The sequence below is a fragment of the Indicator indicator genome, chromosome 18, assembly GCF_027791375.1.
Source record: "Indicator indicator isolate 239-I01 chromosome 18, UM_Iind_1.1, whole genome shotgun sequence".
Taxonomy (NCBI): Eukaryota; Metazoa; Chordata; class Aves; order Piciformes; family Indicatoridae; genus Indicator; species Indicator indicator.
In genome coordinates this window covers 13,846,238-13,867,057 of record NC_072027.1, presented here as the reverse complement: position 1 = coordinate 13,867,057, position 20,820 = coordinate 13,846,238, and the positions used below count along the sequence as shown (strand labels likewise).

Here is a 20,820-nt window from a genome sequence, read left to right as displayed (position 1 = left end):
TGATTGAAAAGTATCAATAGCTCATGTGTTGGTCATGTAGAAGAGCAGAGAATTAAGTAAAATCTGAGATTTATTCCTTAGTAAGTATTACAGAAAGAAATGTGTCCTAAATTTTTGAAATGCAGCTGGACAAAACTGTAAGTAGGTTGGTCCTGTGCTATGAATATCTTGTGTGTTATGTACAGGTTAAATTATGGTATCTTTTCAATAAGGTCACAATCTTAAATACTGTAGTATTAAAGCAGAACCACAATAGAAGTGGTGAACTGTGATATAGAATATGTAATATAACATAAAGTGAATTCAAATGGGTTTGGGACTGTAATATTTTTGTATAGTATAGCCTAAGCAATCTAACTTCTGTTAGATGAACTTCAATGAACTTTTATGAGCTTTTAATGAACCTTTAATAAACTTTTCTGCCTGAAAAAAACAGGAAGATAATGACTTGCATTTTCATATTCTCTGGATTATTGTTTTTAAGGGTTTGAATTTGTTATACGGTCTTTCAGGAAGTGAAGATTTGTGTTGTAAAATGCTTGTGTTTCAAAAGCAGTGTGATGTGGTGTGGTTTTTTGTGCTGTGTTTTTTTTTTCCCTGTTTTTAAAGATCCATTTGTAAACCTATAGTGTGATTTCAGATATGAGGAAGTCAGTCACCTAAAAATAAATAAAATTGAGAGTTGAGGTAGTGGCATGTAATTAGCATCACGTTTGTTCTCTCTTTTATGTAACCCAGTTGTAGAGTTAGACAAATTTTTTTTTTTTTATCTTCAGGACTGTTGAGAAAAGAAAAAAGTGTGTGTTGTTTTGTTTGTTGGTTTGGTTTTCAGTTTGGTGTGTATTTGTTTTTGTTTTGCTTTTTAAAAAAATGGAACACTAATTTTCATTAAGCATCTTTCAGTTTATTAATACTGGAATTGAGTTATAGATACTGATTTTTAACTATTCCTCTAATCTTAGATGTGTCCCTACTGCTAGCAGTTCTTAAGTAATAGTTTTCATTTTCTATGATTGTTTTCCTGCTCTGCTTTCAACAAAACTTAGTTGAAAGTGTTGAAGTGTTTTAAACTGTTTGAATGTAGGAGATGGTTAACACATTTGCATTTGACTTTCCTGTCTTCAGCTCCAGGGAAAAATATGAAAATAGGCACTGTTTATAAATTCCTCTAAACCAGTTCTTTGTTGAAACAAAATCTTTCCCATGGATTCATTCTGCAATGTTGTCCTTAGCTTTGAAATGATTAATTTAAGAAACACTTCTCAGAGTAGGGTGTTCTTTTTCCTTTCTCCTTTTGTAATATGCAGTAGTGTCTTTAGGAGTACATTACCTTTAAAGAATCACCTCAAATCCTGTATGCATATTTTGCCAGTTCTATTCCTTCAGTACTTTGATATATGGATAAAGATGGCACATGCATATCTTGGGTATTGATCTGCTTACATTTGTGATGAGCATGTGTGGATTAAAGCCATTACTTCTGTTTATGGAGATGACATGCTCAAAACTGCTACTGGTAAATTCTTGTCAGACTTGACCTATTATGGCAGATTTTTTAGTTGTATTTTTTAAAAAAATCTTGATATGTGAAGGAAAATCTAAATTAAGTGAACTGGTTTTAACAATGAACTTAGAGATGTATGTGTAAAAACTGCTGTTTACAAGTACTTCAAGTAGAAAAGAGAGAACAAAGAGATGTTACAGGGGTTGATAGGAAGCTGTTACTTAAGCGAGCAACATTTTGTTGGTTAAATGAAATGTGGAAACATGCAAGTTGGAATTCATCAATATTCCACTATTGAAACACTAAGCAAAATATTAAGCCTGCCAGAGAGGATGTGCTGACAAGCATTTGTGGCAGGCTGGCAGATTGCAATGACTGCAAACTGAAAAAGGCACTGAATTGCTGTTTTGGCTACAGCACTTACAGGGGTTGATACTGCTCTGGCTTGCCTTTGAATACATGGCATCACTCAGCTTCCATGAGGTATGGAGAAACTTAGATACTTCTTGAATTTTGGAAGTGGATGCATCCTGCAATGTTATTCTTGGTTGCAGTGGTATGGTATGACCATTAATGCTGTGTCTGTTCTGTATCTAACCTTATCTGCTGACACTTGCTTTGAATGGTCAGCAACAGTGTTGTGCTCTGGCTTCACAGGATCAACCATTATGTTTCTCCTTCCTGTGTTACTAGAGTCCAGGAAAGAAACAGCATATGCATCTCACAGTGCTGTCAGAGTCTGTAGGTGACCTGTAGCTTTCCTTTTTTGTGGCTCTTAGCTAAACTGTGAAATTTGAATTTAGATTTGGCAATATAAAATACATATAATTTAAAATCCCTGACCTTCAGGCTCCCAGCAAAGAGCTAAATGGCAAATAAGAAGGAAGACCTTTAATAGAAAGATGCTTGCAGTTGTGAGCAGATGTCCTGTGTGAAGGAGCATGGTGCTTTATTGAGCACTAACTGCCATTGGAAGTCTGTCCTCACTGAAAGAATGTTGTTCAGTGCTTTTATTTTTAAGGCTTTGTTCTAAATCTGTATTCAGATGACACCTATGTCCTTATTAAATTGGCATGCCAGTTTTTAAGTGGGCATGTAGCCATCCTGACAGATGGATATGACTACAGGCATGCTAGGGAATCAAGAGTAGTGTTTCCTAAGGGAGACAATAGTGGTGTTAAATCTTTATTACCATTTTGGCTGCACATATGAGGCAGTCAGGAATGAAGCCTGTCTGTGATTTTTGCTGAAGGAGACTCAAATGTCTTTTTTAATGACATTATTGCATTAATGACTTAGAGTTCGAATTTTCCTTACCTGATATAGAAGAAATTAATAGATAGCTTTTGAAAATGCATGGGGTGAGTAGAGGGATTAAAAAACCCAACCAAACCCCAAACCAAAACTATGTAACGCCTTAATCTTTTAAAAGAATGAATCCTGTGGTCCTTATTCAGGAAGGTGCAAAGAGGGAACTTCTTCTTTCTGAGAAGTGTTTTGGCATTTGGGGTTGATAAATATGTTAGAACAAACCTTGAAGAAAAAAATGCAAGATGCTCAAACTGTTGATGTTTTATGTGTTCAAATATAACTGGGGGCAGCACATGTTTGTTTGTTTGGGGTTTTTTTTTTTTTGTTTTTTTTTTTTTATGGCTTCTAGGAAAAAACAAACAGAGCAGTTGTTTTTTCATGGGTTTGAACATAAAGAAAGAATGTATCTGTCTTTGTCAATGTTATCACATCGTTCATCAAGCAAAAAAGCAGCTAGTGTTTGTATAAGCATCGGCACTCCCCCTTCCACGTCTGTCCCTCTCTTGAGCTTTCTCAGGGCAGGGAGGGGTGTGTGTGTGTGGATTGCTTCATCATAGAATTATAGAATCATTTAGGTTGGAAAAGAGCCAACCACAAACCTAACATTGCCAAGTCCGCCGCTAAACCATGTCCCAAAGTGGCACATAACTGCTTCTTTCAAATACCTCCAATATTTGACTCCACAGGTTCCCTGGGAAGACTGTTCCAGGACTTGGTACCTCTTAATGCTCTTTCCTCTAGTCCTGTCTCTTGTTATCTGGGAGAAGAGAAGGACTTCCACCTTACTCCACCCTCTTTTTAGGGAGCTGCAGAGAGCAAGAAGGTCTCCCATGGGCCTCCTTTTCTCCAGGCTGAACAACTCCAATTTGTTCAGCCACTCTTCAAGAGAACTTATGCTCTACACCCTTCACCAGCTTCTTTGCCCTTCCCTAGCCATGCTCCAGCACCACAATGTCTTTCTTGTAATGAGGGGCCCAAAACAGAACCCAGTATTCAAAGTGTGGCCTCATCAGTGCCCCGTACAGGGGCATGACCCCTGCTGTGCTCCAGCTGGCTACACTATTGCTGATACAGGCCAGGATGTTCTTGGCTTTCTTGGGCACCTGGGCACACTGCTGGCTTCTATTCATATGGTTGTCACCCAGTGCCCGCAAGTCCCTAGCTACCAAGCTTGTCTGGCAGCTGGTCACAAAATACAGGCATATAACCTTAATCTAAACCAAAATACTTAACATGAAAGTATACAATTTGCTTGTAAAAAATGTATATTGAGCTATGCTTCTGTTAATGACAGTGGTAGGTTTGTTTTTTTCTGGGAGTTTTGCTTTAAAAAGAAGATCATGTAGCTAAGACTAGTTAAACAACCTCTGAGTTTCTGTGTAGCTTGTCATATCAGTATCATTGACATCTGAAAATGCCCTGTACATAATTGATCAGCTGCTTGTGTTAAGGTCTTTTAATAGATGCAGTATGTATCAAATATGGATCCAATTTTAATTTATAATGCAAAGTACAAGTGGGAGTAATGAAGCTTGCAGAATAATTAGCTCTTAAAATTGGAGGAAATCAGTTGTACCTTCTGTCTCAGTTGCTCTTTCAATACAATAGGAAAATTCTGTTTATGCAGGAAGCCCTGCTTTCTTTATGCTTAACAAGTATGGAATGGCTGTGTGCAGAAGAATTATGTCAAAAACTTATTTCTTGCATATTTCAATGGCCTGTAAGATGCTGGTATGTTTGAATAATTGGTTACTAGAACTTTTGAGTGAATCAAAAAAGAATTTTCCACTTATCAGATTTATACCTCAATTTCAGAAAACTGTGCAGTGCTTCATATCTGCAGCTGGTGACTGCGAATCTATCAGTATTGCTGATGTTTGAAGTGCTTCAGGAGTGTTAGGGTGCCTATGCTCTACTGGGTGCTTTCTAAATGCAGCTGTTTGGTTTCTGATTAAAAGGGATAGCCTGTGGCCTGCATTAAGTGCAGAAAGCTTGCCTTTGGGACACAAAAACGAACAGCAAGCTATGCAAAATTCCTTTTTTTGCCACTCTTTGAACACGTCTTGTGTCAATATGTGTTCTTAGAATCATAGAATCATAGAATCAACCAGGTTGGAAGAGACCTCCAAGATCATCCAGTCCAACCTATCACTCAGCCCTAAGCAATCAACTAGACCATAGCACTAAGTGCCTCATCCAGTCTCCTCTTGAAGGTCTCCAGCGATGGCGACTCCACCACCTCCCCGGGCAGCCCATTCCCATGGGCAATCACTCTCTCTGTGAAGAACATCCTCCTAACATCCAGCCTATACCTCCCCTGGTACAACTTGAGACTGTGTCCTCTTGTTCTGGTGCTGGTTGCCTGGGAGAAGAGACCAATCCCCACCTGCTACCACCTCCCCTCAGGTAGTTGTAGACAGCAATGAGGTCACCCCTGAGCCTCCTCTTCTCCAGGCTAAACAACCCCAGCTCCCTCAGCCTCTCCTCATAGGGTTTGTGTTCCAGACCCCTCACCAGCCTCGTTGCCCTTCTCTGGACACGTTCCAGTACCTCAACATCTCTCTTAAATTGAGGAGCCCAGAACTGGACACAATACTCAAGGTGTGGCCTGACCAGGGCTGAGTACAGGGGAAGAATAACCTCCCTTGTCCTGCTGGCTACACTATTCCTGATGCAGGCCAGGATGCCATTGGCCTTCCTGGCCACCTGGGCACACTGCTGGCTCATGTTCAGCCTACTATCAACCAGTACCCCCAGGTCCCTTTCTGCCTGGCTGCTCTCCAGCCACTCTGTCCCCAGCCTGTGGCGCTGCTTGGGGTTGTTGTGGCCAAAGTGTAGAACCTTGCACTTAGCCTTGTTAAATTTCATCCCATTGGCCTCCTCCCACCCATCCAGCCTGTCCAGGTCCCTCTGCAGGGCCCTCCTACCCTCCAACAGGTCAATACCTGCTCCTAACTTGGTATCATCTGCAAACTTACTGATGATAGACTGAATTCCTTCATCTACAACATCAATAAAGATATTGAATAGGATAGGGCCCAACACTGATCCCTGGGGGACACCACTAGTGACAGGCTGCCAACTGGATGTGGCACCATTCACCACCACTCTCTGGGCCCGGCCCTGCAGCCAGTTCTTGACCCATTTCAGAGTGTATCTGTCCAAACCACGAGCTGCCAGTTTGCCAGGAGCTTCTTGTGGCAGACAGTGTCAAAGGCTTTGCTGAAGTCCAGGTAGACTACATCCACAGCCTTCCCTGCCTTCACCAGATGGGTAATCTGATCATAAAAGCAAATCAGGTTGGTCAGGCAGATCTGCTTTTTTTTTTTTTTCTTCAATTGCTCTCTTACCAGTGAATTTGTAATTTAGTCATTGAGTATAATTTCTCTTGTAGCTTGGACCAGGGGTTATAGTGAATCAGATAAATAGCTTTTAAAATTTCTATTTATTTTTATTATTACCAAGAGTAGAGGCACTTTCTGAAGCAAGAAATTATGTTGCCCTTTAGATTTATATGGCTTGGAGCTTTTACTTGAAATAAGATTAATCTGCATGGATAGCTTCTGCAGTTTCATAGGCAAAATGCAGAAATTTATAATCTATTTCCCACTATTTTCCTCTCTTTCTTTCTTACTCTCCTGTCTTCTGGTATTAGCACCCTTGTTTTGGAGGTGTTCTGAGCCCCTGGCTTATTTTAAATCACACTGAATGCAGTTTCACCACATCTCACTCTATGCTTGTGTATCAGTGAGTATTCTGCATTCTTCCCAGGTTATTTTCATAGTGATAACAAATCTTTGAAGCATCTGCTCAGTATTATTCACACTCTTGTGTTGTACTCTCTTCAATTGCATAGCACTGTAAGGTTGCTGCTTAAATCACTCAGTGGCATGTATCAATTAAATTAGAAAAAAAAAATCTTCTGTATGTTTTATTCCTCGATAGCAACTTCACTGCAGTTGTCCTCCAGCCGTTTCCTACAAGCACTCTCGACTTAAAAAGTCAATGTACTTGTAGGATTGAAATGTAACTTGCTCCTTCAGCCAGCTTCTTTAAGTTTAAAGAAGGATCAATGTATGCATAACTCTTGGTCTCATAGGCTCAACAAGCATTTCAGTTGAGTCTTTTCCTTGTCTGCATTCTTTTCTGTGCTCATAGAAGGTATGTTTCAAAATTACATTCTTAGGACAGCTCTGTTGCTATTTGTGCCTTTACTTTGAGAAAGAGTAATTTAAGCATATTATTTTCTTACATCAGAATCCTGTCATTACTTAAACGTAGCTGATTTCCAAGTGTTTTGTATGTAGAGTGAGTAATTTCTCAGTAAGTGTTCAGAATTTAATGGAAGCAAATAGTTTTTATCAGGAAGTTGAGTTTTTCGTATCAGAAATACTTCTAAGTTAAGCAAATATCACAGAGGTTTAAGAACATCCCTGAATCAACAATTCCACTTTGGAAGGGACTGTGGTTGTTAAAGCATAGTGTGTTCTACTCTTTGGTGAGGGGTTTATTGGCAAGTAATATTTGATTTATATTTGTTCTTAAGATAATTTGTTTTGTTTCAGAGTGCAGGGACATTCTGCTTCCTGTGATAACAAAAGAGCTGAAGGAATTACTAGAACAGAAGGATGATCAGCAGCTCCAGATCCAAGAGAAGAAGCACTGTGTTGAATTACTCAATAGCATCCTGGAGGTTCTGAGCTGTCAAGACCCTGTAAGTACTGATTATTATGTAAATGGCCGAAGTCTGTACTAAGCCTGAACTTATTAGAGGGTAAAATATTGATGTTGATGAATCTCATATAAATATTTAATACAATTCAGTGCCAAATTGAACTTTTCTCCTATTTTTCATAAACTTAAGTTAAAAGGCAGCTGAGGTATGCTATCTTTTTTATTTTTCCATTTTATATTCTTTAAATAGCTGCTGTAAATTGTCATAGCATTATTAAAAGCAGTGAGGCTGCTGTGGATTTTTTCCTATCAGAGGTTTAGACACTTTTAATTTTGACTGGTAAAGTTCAATGGAATACATAATGAAATTAATTAGATTATTATGACACCAAGCTGAGTGGTGTGGTTGACATGCCAGAGGGATCTGGAGGAGCTTAAGTGAGCCTGTGTGAACCTTGTGATGTCCATCAAGGCCACTGCAAGGTCCTGCACTGGGTCTGGGCAATCCCTGGTATCAACACAGGCTGGTGGATGAAAGGCCGGAGAGCAGCCCTGTGGACTTGAAGGACTTGTGGATGCTGGTGTGTGAAAAGATGGACATGCATGAGGAACATGCACTTGCAGCCCAGACCCAACCATGTCCTGAGCTGCATCCCCAGGCACATGGACAAGCAGATGGAGGGAGGGGATTCTGCCCCTCTCCTCTGCTAAGACCTCACCTGCAATGCTGGCTGCAGCTCTGGATCCTCACATGTCTGACACATGCATTGTTTTGAGAAAGACAATGGCAAAAAGTGACATTATATTTATAGGACTATATTGTAAAGTAAGCCAGTTTCTTTACTGTGTACTTTAAAAGGTGAAACACAGTCATAAAGTAAGATGGATTAATACTTTCTGCACACGTACCACATAAACTGTTTTCAAAATTGGCAGTCGCTGTCCATAATAACAGCAGCTGACACGTCCAAGACCTGTTAACATCTACTGGAAATATGAGTTTGTAGCTCATGTTTCCATGAGTGAGAAGATTGCTGTGTGCAGAACTGGAATCCTTGTTGCTGGGTGTGCAGATGTGCAGCCCCATGCAGTCTGAAAACTATCCTGTGGATTCCAGCTTGTCAAGTATTCAAGAACAGGGACTGATACATTCACAGTGCTGCAGAAACTCAATGAGCTGTTCTAATCAGAAGAAACATTTGGAAATAGTGTGGGTTTTTTTTTGAAAAGTCATCCCATTTTATTTCTTTCTTACTCTTTCTAAAGAAAAAAAAACCTTTCAACCTGTGTCTTTTTCATATTATAAGTGCAATTGTTGATGCAAAATGACTTTCTAAGTAGAATTCTTGCTAGTAAATACTGTTGTTCATTTTTGGAACTATTTGTGAATCTTGGGGGAAAAATAATTGAAGTGTAGGTAGATTCTATTTATTTATTTATTTTTAATTCCTCAGTATTATTATAACCACCAAACTTGAGGAATGGACTATGACCTGTATCTGAACTGCTACATCTCCTATAGAAATGCTTCTAGAAGTAAGGGCTCTAGAAATAAGGGCTCATGAAATGCAGTGATGATTGCAGAAAAGCAACTGCTCGTTCCAATAAATTCCATGTTTGACTGATTTGTAAGTGCTGGTTTTGGAATGTTCTGTGAATGCATTGATTTACATATGCCTCAAGGACTTAAGAAAAGAAAAATAAAATACTTCAGATTTCATTTGGGAACATTTTAGTTGGAAACTACTTGGTTAGTGTGATGCTGCTGAAAGCTTTTGAAAAGCTCTTCTTTTTCTTTTTCCCCCTTTAAATGTTCTCCCTTGATAGCAGGCAAATGCTTGGCTGTACTTAAAATCAAATGCATTTTATCATTGAGGAGAATGATACGTTTAATAACGGGGTTTTTATTGTTCTGTTTTGTTGGTGCTTTGTCAATGTGTTTTGTTCTTGTTTGGCTTTTTTTTTTTTTGCCTCTAGTCAGTGTGATGTGTATGTTTGAACACAGCTGGAGACCAGGGGTTTAATGGGTGATAGCACTCTTCAGAGATTTGGACTTCAATCTTTTAACAATCCAAATAAAATTATATAATTTGTATTGAAGGATGTTGTTTGAAAGCATATAAAGCTTTTTGTGCATTTAATCTCATTGAAGGAGGTAGCCAGGCAACCCTTTTTGCATTGTGACAAACAATGGCATTTTGGGCAGCGCATAACCCATCGTGTCCAGAAATTTGCTGAGAATTTAGAACACATGCATTTAAAGAAAACCAAACCCATTCATATTTGTTTAAAACAAGTGACATTTCATCAGTAGCTTCACTGAAGTAAGATAACCTCTAAACTGAAGACTCTGTGAGATATTTGGGTAGCACTTACCTACAGATTATATTTGCAGTAGATACTGATGAATTTCATAAGGAGAAAAGTCCTTGGAGTAGGTTAAATCCAGTGGTGGTGTCAGCATATAGTGACTCTTTTAGACAAATAAGAAGCATTGTAGAACACTTGAAACATCAACAAAATAACTATATTTTGTTCTGCTTCTGTTGAGGAAAACACATACCCTGGCATGCCTCTGGCAGCACAATTGCTGATCAGGTGCAACATGGATATTAAAATATATTAAGACATATGTAGAATATATTAAGATATATGTAATTAAATATAAGACTGTTTTTAACTTCAAGAACAAAGGTGTGATTATTGCTAATAGTTTTTTTTTCTTTTCTTGACAGAGAATCTGTGGGTCTTGGTTTCATTGTTTTTAAACTGCTAAACACTGATTCTGCTTTAGAGCTAACAATCTGCCTTTGAGAAGACTTACCTGAAGGAGGGAAACACCTTCAATATATCAGTATCTAAAGCATCAGGCAGTAGTTTGTCTTTTAGAGGCAGTGCGGGTTTCTCTTGAGTGCAACTTGGGTGTTTACTTTTCAGCTAAAGTGAAAAATCTTGTTTCAAGGACATACAATTTTGACTTTCAGTGGGGAATACATTGCATTCCATACTCATATAGGCAAATGGAAAAGGCTCATTACAGGGCCAGATTACTATTATAATAATGTTTTGCTGATCTCTTTTGGAATGCCTTTATCCAGAAAGAAATTTTTTGGTAATTAACCAATTTATTTCTTATGGAGTTGCACTTGAACCTTAAGATGAATGCAATTTGCTATTGAACAATTAAATTCTTCTATCTCAACATCTTTCTAAGAAAATGGATGATTTGACCTGCTGGAGGAAAAATACGTTCAGGCTTTAGTGGCAGACTCACTTTCAATATTAATTGCAAGCTTAATTCCATCTTTAAAACACCAGTGTCTTGTCCATATTTCTTCTGGTTTTCCATCTCAATAGAGAAATCTGGATTTGGATTGGTGTTTAAAACTATTTGTGAACTTAACTCTGGTATTTTTGCGTTGGTTTAATGCTGGAAAAATCACCATAATTAGAAAAAATATGAGGAACAGAAGAAAACCAGCAGTAGTTGTTCATTGTTTTGCATGTTCCAAATTTATATTGTGAGCTGATCTTTGAAGTTGTTACAGAATTTTTGAAGAATGTGTTTTGACAAAGAAAAAAATACTGCAATATTACGAGCTCTGCTCTACTGCTTTGTCCTACATTGTTTGGTGAGTGGGAACATGTGAATCATCAGATTCTGTGTTCAAACACTCTGCAACTGCTGTCTAGCTGCTGGATTCTGCAGGCAGCAAGTACATAAAGAACATCGGTTTATCTCAAGGACTTTAAGGACTATCATTTTTATGAATAGACAGACTTGGTTAGGCATCTGGGTGAGGTGTTAAGCTGTCTCTACAGCAAACAACTTTTGACCATAGATAACATTGTTTTGACTGAATCATGTCTAAAATTAGCTTCATAGCTTGAGACTGTGTGCTTTCAGCACCTGTCATAGCTCAGAACTGCAAGTAATGCATTGAGGAAGGTCATGGTGAAATCTTTTTGTTTCTGTTTTAATTAAAACCACTTCCCTGTTCCCCCTTCACAGCTTTGATGCATGCAGTCTGACAGCCCTTCATAAGCTGACTTCAATATGACACATACCCTGTAGCCTAATATTTACTGTGTCAGAACAAGTTTTTATTTGTAGTGCTTACACAATGAAATGTAATGGTAAACTCTTTCTCTTGGAATCTTAGTTGAGGCCACAAGTGGAAGTGAGTGTATAAACTTCCTGTTCTGTGCATGAAGCCTACTTGGCAGCAGCTGCGTTTTAAGCTCTTGTGTATATTAGCAAACAGGTTTGGAAGCATTTTAGAATCATAAAGAAATTCGTGAAGCGTCTGCCTAAATTGTGGCAGCTATTAAGGCTTCAGCAAGATAATTTCAAAGGAATTCAGTGAGGGTGTTGGTATTAGTTTTTAGGCTATTTAGTTACCGGGAAAACATAAGTCCCTTGAGTGAGGGATGTGAAGTGAATATTTGAAACAAGAAACAGTTGTTGGGTAGGGCTAAAACTGGATGGTGCCGCTTGAAATGTGTAATCCACTGAAACTGTTGGAAGTAAGGAGCAGAGTGAGCAACAATTAGTGCTGTTCTTTCAACAGAGGAGTTATATTATACAACTTGAACTGCCAAAATGGAAATAATTGTGTTTTTTTTTTCTTTTAGAAGAGATATAGATTTAATACAAAAACTGTCCTTTTTTTTTTTTTGTTTACAGGCATCAACTTATCACCATATTCAAGAGATAATGGTGCAGTTATTACGCACAGTGAACAGAACTGTTATTACAATGGGAAGAGATGACGCCTTAATTGTAAGATTTTAATATATTTTTAATGCTTTGACAGTAATTTTATAGTTATCCTTTATCCTGACAAAAAATGCAAATAGAGTATTTGTGGATTCCTTGTTCATGGCCTTTTTTAGATTTGAAGTAAAAGGTCTAAAGATTTACTCTTTTCTCTTCCCCCCCACCCCCCCTCCATTCAGCTGTACCACTGTACTGTTTCTGAAGTGTGGTTGAATAATGTGAGATTTGTGCATTCTTTAAAAAATGCAACGCTAAATTGAAACTTAATTGCTGTTTGCCAAATGAAGAATGTCTCAGAAACCTGCATAAATGGCACACTTTAACACATTCAAAATACTGTTTCTATTAGTCTAAAGTGAAAATGTCTGAGTCAAAGTGAAAGGTAAAAAAAAAAAAGCTCATATAAGTAGTTGGTGGATACTCTGATTCTCCCATTTTTCCCACACGCTTTAATTTTTGGTGGGTTAAATTTGCAGTGGAACAGCTGCCATTCCTACTTCTGTTTCTGGAGGTGGAAGATAATGCCCTGTGTGCAGAGGGAAAACATCTCAGGATAGAGCACTCACCTGAGATAATTGTGTTGATTCCTTGTTTCAAGAGTTATGTTCAAGGACAGATCCTGCAGCGTATTCAGGTTGAAGTACCTTCCTCTTAATTAATACTATTTTTGCGAAAGGAAGCCAGTTCTGTTCTGCAGGAATTGTGGACCTTGTGTTAATTGTTAGTCTTTAGAGATTTACAAGATTCTGCAAAATCCTGAGCAGCATTTGCTTGATTGTTTTGACCACAAGAGGTACACTGTACTTTGCTTTTTAACATGTACTTTGATTCCGTGTTCATTTCTGTTTGAAAACCAAAATAACAGTTTCAGGTCATTGCCAATTAGAATGTGTGTTTCCTAATGATTAGTCTCCTTACAATTGAGTTCTTCAGAGGAGATACTTGCAAGTGGCTTCTTCAGATTCCCTGGTGGCAGATCTGCAAGTTTCAGAAATCATAGCATTAGCTGTTTACCAGAACCCCTCTTTGTTGTTATTGTGCATATAACCCTATGCTGTGTGCACGGTGAGAACAGCTGAGTTTTGGAATGGGGACCCAGTGAACCTTTCAGTCCTCTGCAGCATTTGCAAACATTGTCTGTACTTGCAAAGAAAGCATTGTATGAGTGTGATGAATGTTGTAAGGAGTATTTCTGAGTAACATAACCAATAAATCAAATGACAAAATGAAACTGTAGTAATCCTGCAAAGAAGATCCTTATCATTAGGACACAGTTAATTGGATACAGCTTGTTACAGTCAATGGCTTGGAAAACCTGTTTCCCCCTCTCATCTACTGTACCTTGCTCAGCTGTTTCTACATAAAAAAGATCAAATTCAGTGCGAATTTTGAAATGCAGTTTGTCTGAATGCTAATAACATGCATAAGCACCTCTGCTTATCTGTCCATTGAGCATTTTAAAGGTTTTTCAAAGCAGAATTCCAATAAATCAGTTTTCTAGAGCTGAGGTAAGAACTCTCAACACGTTGGTCTTTTACATGTGATGTGAAGAAGTTCTTTATAATGATCAAATCATTATTTTACATTCTGAAAGAACTGGCAAATCAAGGTCATTGCACACTCCATTTACTACCTTGAGTTCACTCAGTTAACTTTCAGGTTTGTTTTAAAACTTCTTGAGAGGGCCAGGCTTGCTTAAAAGTCTAAATGCTTCATCTTTTAAAAATTAAGCAGTCAGCAAATGGAGCCTTCTGCAAAATGCTTAAGGTGAGCCACAGATACTGAAAGTATAGGGATGTCTGAAAGTACAGGTGGGCCTAGAGAACAGCTGTAGTCAGACCACGTAGCTGATGTTATATGGATCCGAGTGACATTTCAAATTGGACTGCATCTGTTACTGACTCACTGGAGAACAGGTCACTAGACGTTCTTAAATCTGTTACTGTCTTTCTGAGTAACGAAATAATTTTGCTGCTTAATTTTCTAGACTTGGAAAATGGTATGAAAACCAATGCTAGTGCCATGGTATACTAAAGAAAGCAATAGATACAATGTACAAACCCTGTCACTCCTTGCAATCTCAAGTTTAAATGTCTTGTACCTGACCAATTGGATTTCATTTACCTGAGTGTTCTTGTGTTCTGGCAAGGATAAGCAGGTCTCCTTTTCACAATCTTGTAGTTTGCTGGCAGAGGAGGAGTTAAAAGGATTCTGTGTTGAATCTAAGGGAAGGTTGTGCTTGGCTGGTAACAGCATGCTGTGAGCTTTGTTCTGGTAATTACTGGAAAGAGTCAGGCTAGGAAGGACACAATCCCTTCAGGAGAAGGTGTCACTGATAGAAAAGTAATTCGTCTCTCTGCAAGTAGTGCAGAAAAGACTTACTTAAATGCCACTCTTGCTTTCAATGTGATGTTCTGGCAGTTGAGGGCTTCAACAGCTGCTTGGTTATTTTCACTATTAAAAAAAAAAAAAAAGCCTTGACTGTGTAGTTGTGGGAATGCTTCTAAACTTGTAATAGAGGGACATGTTTATTGTCTGAAATTGGCCATTCAAGCTATACCTTAAACAGTTTATGGACTTTAGACTTATAGAGGACTTTGTGATGCAGAGAATTCCTACTACAGTGATTACAGAATAAAATATATAGAGGCATGTGGAATGTTTTCAATATTGGCTTGGTTGGGTAAATACTATAAATCCACTGTATACATTTAAAAAACTTTCCTTTGGTACTCCAAACTTGATTTTGTTCACAGTGTCAGTTTAGTATGATAAGAGTGTAGTAATGCTACAGAAAAGTTTTAGATAATATTTATGTAAGATATAAAAATGCAAAACCCAGTACTCTCTGGGGAAATAATAATCAGAGAAACACCCTTGCAGAGCTGCTGTGGTTGGAAAATTAGATATATTCAAATATGGTCTAGCTAAAAATTCTAGCTTTTTTTTTTTATTCAATATTCAAATTGAAATGCTTTGTCTACCTAGAAAAGATGCAGAATGTTTCCATGAAAGGCCTATTTATTAATTTCCCATTCATTTTCCTTTTCCAAAGAAAAACTGTTTACTTTCTTTGTAATCTAAATGCTGTTTAAGTAACTGCTGAAACCTAAGGAAAATATCTCATTTTGTAACCAAAGATAACATTACATTTAAAGAACCTAGAAAACAGACATTGAATAATGTGTCTCATTAGGAAGGCCTTTTGTGTCTAAGTATTGTGGCTTTTGGGAAAGAGCTATAGTGCACAAAACAATAAAAAGCCCTATGGGAACTGCTGTTACATGAGAAAGAGAATCAGTATTTTATTCACACGTTCTGAATTTTCCAAGAAAGTTAGATTGATTCCTGCGAACAGCAATTTCAAATACAGTCATTTTAGAATATGCCATGTTCCGAGCAATGTTTTATAAATAGCATATTGTAGTTGTCATTTAAATACATCTTTTAAAGAAGCCTATGATATTTTGTATGTAAGTGCTGTCAAGTAGCTGTGGGTCAGGGTTTTTTTTTCTGTTGTCGTTGGTTTATGATTTTTACGGGGCTTTAAAAAATTTTAAGAGCATGCTTGTATGTATTTCTAACTTTTATTTCATACTCTGTGAGCTGGTTTTAGGCATTACACTGTAATTCTCTAAATTGGAGACAGTTTTATAGCAAATACTATTATCTTATAACAATCTACCAATTTCTGTTGCTTTTCCTTTTCCAGTCCTGATGTCATAAATTGCGTAGTGTGTATCTGGTAATTTTAAAATTTCCTATATGAATTAATAATTGCTGACATATTTCTAAAATACTAAACAATAAAACAAAAAGCAGTGCTTATTTGTCACATTTTCACGTAGCTTACATTCTTCAATTATGTTTTACAAAGCTATTATGTTTTAGGTATTTTGTGTTGCTGGAATATGCTGGAGCTGGAAAGCAGCTCCACAGAGAATGTCCTTGGAGTGCTGGTGGACAGCAAGTTCTCCATGGAAAAACCATGTGCTCTTGTTCTCAAGAGAGCCAATGGGATCCTGGGATGTATCAAGAAAGGTGTGTCCAGCAGCTCTAGGGAAGTTGTTCAACCTCTCTACTCTGCCCTGGTGAGACCACACCTGGAATACTGTGTCAAGTTTTGGGTTCCCCAGTTCAAGAGAGACAGAGACCTGCTACAGAGAATCCAACAGAGAGCCACGAGGATGATTAGGGGACTTGAGCATCTCCCCTATGAAGAGAGACTGAGATCCCTGGGGCTGTTTAGTCTTCAGAAGAGAAGACTGAGAGGGGATCTGATCAATGTCTATAAATATCTGAGGGGCAGGTGTCAAGTGGGGTGGGCCAGGCTCTTTTGGGTGGTTCACAGTGATAAGCCAAGGAACAATGGGTTCAAACTAGAACATAGAAGATTTCACCTCAACATGAGGAGAAACTTCTTTACAGTAAGGGTGACAGAGCACTGGAACAGGCTGCCCAGAGGGGTTGTAGAGTCTCCTTCTCTGGAGACTTTTCAAACCCACCTGGATGTGTTCCTGTATGGACTATCCTAAGTGATCCTGCTCTGGTAGGGGGGTTGGACCTGATGATCTCTTGAGGTCCCTTCCAACCTCTGATATACTGTGATGCTGTGTAATATGTAGAATCACAGAACCACAGGATGCCAGATGTTGGAAAAGACTTTGAAAGATCAAGTCCAAAGCCCCTGCCCAGAGCAGGTCACCTTGAGTAGGTCACTCAGGAACACATCCAGGCAGGTTTTACATGTCTCCAGAGAAGGAGATGCTGCAGTGAAAAAGTTTTTTTCTTATGTTCATGTGGAACCTCCTGTATTCCAGCTTGCACCCCTTGTACTGTCATTGGAAATCACTGAGAAGAGCCTGGCTCAGCCCTCCTGTCTCCTCTTCTCCATGCTAAGGAGGCCCAGCTCCCTCAGCCTTTCCTCATAAGGGAGATATTCCACTCCCTTTAGCATCTTTGTGGCTCTGCACTGGACTCTTTCAAACAGTCCCCTGAGGTCCTTCTTGAACTGAGGGGCCCAGAGCTGGACACGGTATTCCAGATGCGACCTCAACAGGGTAGAGTAGAGGGGGAGGAGAACCTCTCTTGACCTAGTAACCACAGCCCTTCTAATACACACCAGCATACCCCTGGCCTTCTTGGCCACAAGGGCCCATTTCACAGATTCATATGTTAAAAACAAAGAAAGCATGCAGCAGCTCACAGCCTTTCCTTCCTGCTGAGGCTCATGCGTACCATGATTGTCACTTTCCCACTGTTACCTTTTAATGTGACAAACTGCCTTTTGCTCCACTGTTTTCTTTAAAGTTCTATGTAAAAAGACTGTTATGCATGACTGCTGTGGAGGAGACCAAGGATAGTAACATCTTGCATTTAGCGTTTTATTGTGAAACTATGATGCTTATTCTTTTGTAGGAATAATTTACTTTTGCCCTACTTTATTTTCTGTTAAATTACTGCATGTTTTTTTTTGTTCATGGTAGTTCGAGACTCCAAGAAGGAGGAGGGAGTTCTGTCTGTTTCAGATAAGCTTTCTGTTTGGATCTTAAATACCTATTTTAGAACTTGGCTGTTTGTTGCTACTACTGCTGACTCAAAAAACCCTGCCTTTTATAATGAAATTGTGAATTTGAGAACCCTAGGAGCAACCTTTCTGAAGGTCACTGCTTTAGCAACACTGTAATTCATATTTTCTTTCAAGGAAAGCATGTCTAGAAGGGGATGAATTTGGAAACACTGAATGGAGGGTAGGCTGAAAGACAAGTGAATGTTCTTAAAAGGCAGCACTGGGAGCTGAGAGTCTGCTGGCCTGGATACCTTGAATGTTTAGCTACTGCTGTGTGTGCCCATGTTAAAAAGAGGATTTTGTATCCATATTTGGATAATCCATACTTCACTGACTGTGAACTGAAAAACAACTGAGGAATATGTAAAACAAAGGCTAATTTTGACTGGTAGATTAAGGAACAAAAATAGTCTAGAGTTCTGAATTCATTGAGATCAGATGTTAAAATATAAAGCCTCTAACCATTTAAATCAGTATATTTCAGATTTCCAGTAGTATCAGTGGTTGTTTGGGTCACAAGAAAGACTTCAAGCTTTATTCTTTGGTTGGACTTTCTTAAACGAAGCAGAGTATTTCTGGTTTTGCATAGTTTTATTGAGGCTTGGGATTCATTGGTGCTATGTGGTAAACCAAAATACTCTAGTTTGTTTAAATTGAGTAGTCTGGATCCTTTGAAAATATATTGAAAGCATCATAATAATTATTTACACAAAATCAAAATCAGACATTTTTCAATGAGCTTTTTTGGGGCTTGTTAACAAAAAGAAAGTAAAAAAGTTTACTTTCATACAATAACAAATTCAATTCACTACAGAAAAACTTGGGTTTGTTTGTGTTTTGCCTGCTGGTGTTGCTCATTATTACATCACAGAGAACAGCAATCTGAAACTGTTACTTTAACACATAAAAAACATTCACACACAAATAAATCCTTCATTATATTGATTATAGAGACTAATGCAAACAGGAATTCTGTTGGCATACCAGCCTAAGCAGTACATGAATGTAAGAGAGTGACATGTTCTGATGTAATAATTTCATTCTTACCCTAAAAATTCCTTATAAGGCTGTTCTTCTAAAAAGCCTTTAAAATAATGATAATTTTTGTGCCTGTCATTTCCATACTGACTGAATTTAACATGGAAATGTTCATTAAAATTGTCAGTCCTTCAGAATTTTGGTATCTTAAGCTGTGTTCCATAGCATTCTCTATTCTAAACAGAGACTAGTTTAACCAAAAAGACCTAGTTCTTCAGACAAAATTATTCTGTGCAAAATTGTTTTTAATGTATTTCCAAATGTGCAATTAACCCAAAGAATTCAAGGAACACAGAAGTGTACAAAAGGTCTACAGACATTTTTAACTAACATTGCACAGTTAATACAGCATCATTTAGAAAAATAGGATCCAGGGCTTAACCTATTGAATACCCTGGCACCATCTGGACAAATTACCCAGAGTTACTTCTAAGGAAAGGTCTGTAGTACATTCCACTAAACATAAAGTACATTATTTGGGCTTTACAGCATGCCCTTTAAATTTTGGAAAAACATCTTCCTTCTGCCTCCCATATGAGAGGTGACCATGTTTTCATGAGCAAAATAATAGTATCATCACCCCTAAATTAGGTTACATTGGCATTCCTTGTGCTAGCATGACTAATTTTGAAGGAAAGAAATGGTGGCATTGGCATCTCATAAAAACTTTACATATAGTTTTTAATATAATACAGATAAGTTGTTAAATATTATTTTTTTAATGATTGATATTATATTTTAAGGCCAAAACCCCACATCTTGAGATATTTTGGTATAGTGATACAGATCTTAAATGGACAAATTGGGCAAATGGTTTAGCAAGACAGTAGCCAGATTCAGAACTGTGTGATGACATCTGAGGCATTGTGTCCAGTTATAGGTTTCCAGGTAGATGAAAGACATCGGCTTACTGGAGGGAGATCACCAAGATGGCTGTGGGCTGCAGCATGTGTGAAGAGAGGGATGTCTTCAGTCTCTTAACAGGTGAAGGTTTAGAAGAAAGGTCTTAATTGTCTGCCTAATTCTTAATGAGAGTGTGTTTGGGTAGAGCAAGATGTAATGGACATAAGTTAGAACACAGGAAATTCAGACTAGATTGTTGCCCCAAGGGGTTATGGATTCTTGTCTTTGGAGATATTACAGTGAGGGTGACAGAGCACTGGAACAGGCTTTCCCAGGGGGATTGTGGAGTCTCCTCCTCTGGAGACTTTCAAAACCCACCTGGATGCATTCCTGTGCAGATTACCTTAAGTGATCCTGCTCTCGCCGGGGGTTTGGACCTGATGATCTCTTGAGGTCCCTTTCAACGTCTGATATACTGTGATACTGTGATATTCAAAACTCAGTTCACCTAATGGGACCTTGCTTGAGTAGGGAATTAAGACTAAAATACCAATATATTGTCTTGGTTTATGATTCCATTATTCTTTTGTGAGAAGTCTATTAAATGGCTGAAACTCAAAATGGTTGCTTTGAAAATTAAACTACTAAGAGGATGGAGTAAAACTTGTGCTGAAATTAGTCTTTCTGTTTTTGACAGTAACAAAAACATTTCTGTGAAAATATTTATGTGAAATAATTGTAATTGTCTCCTTTGAGGAGAGATTTGTTTGAACAATGTAGATTCCCCTGAATTTTTTCTTGATTGTGGTTTATTTAAAGATCAATAAAATTCCTTCCTTGCGATCCATGTTGTGTACAAACAGGAAATGAATACTGCATGACACTCTTAGCTTTGTCTACAGTTGTTTTTAAAGTAGAGATTAAACCTCATTGTTTTTGAAAAAATGAAAAAAAGTCTTTAAAAAGCTTATGAAAGTGTCCTTGGAAAAAACGAGAAAGCTTCCTGTTGAAAGGAAGTGAGATAATTTCAGTTAATTCAATTCTTCTGATTTTTCTGATACTCATCGAATGTTCTTATGCTCTGTGATTTTGTACTAGCAC

General features: G+C 38.0%; 1 protein-coding gene across 1 annotated transcript in view; it reads left to right on the top strand.

Annotated features, from left to right (window-relative positions):
• DOCK2 (dedicator of cytokinesis 2) overlaps positions 1–20,820 on the top strand; it is a 168,483-nt gene that overhangs the window by 40,750 nt on the left and 106,913 nt on the right. Inside the window, exons 26-27 of the mRNA XM_054389131.1 lie at positions 7,381–7,529; positions 12,177–12,272. Coding sequence (XP_054245106.1) covers positions 7,381–7,529; positions 12,177–12,272 — 245 coding nt within the window. The remainder of the gene's footprint in view (positions 1–7,380; positions 7,530–12,176; positions 12,273–20,820) is intronic.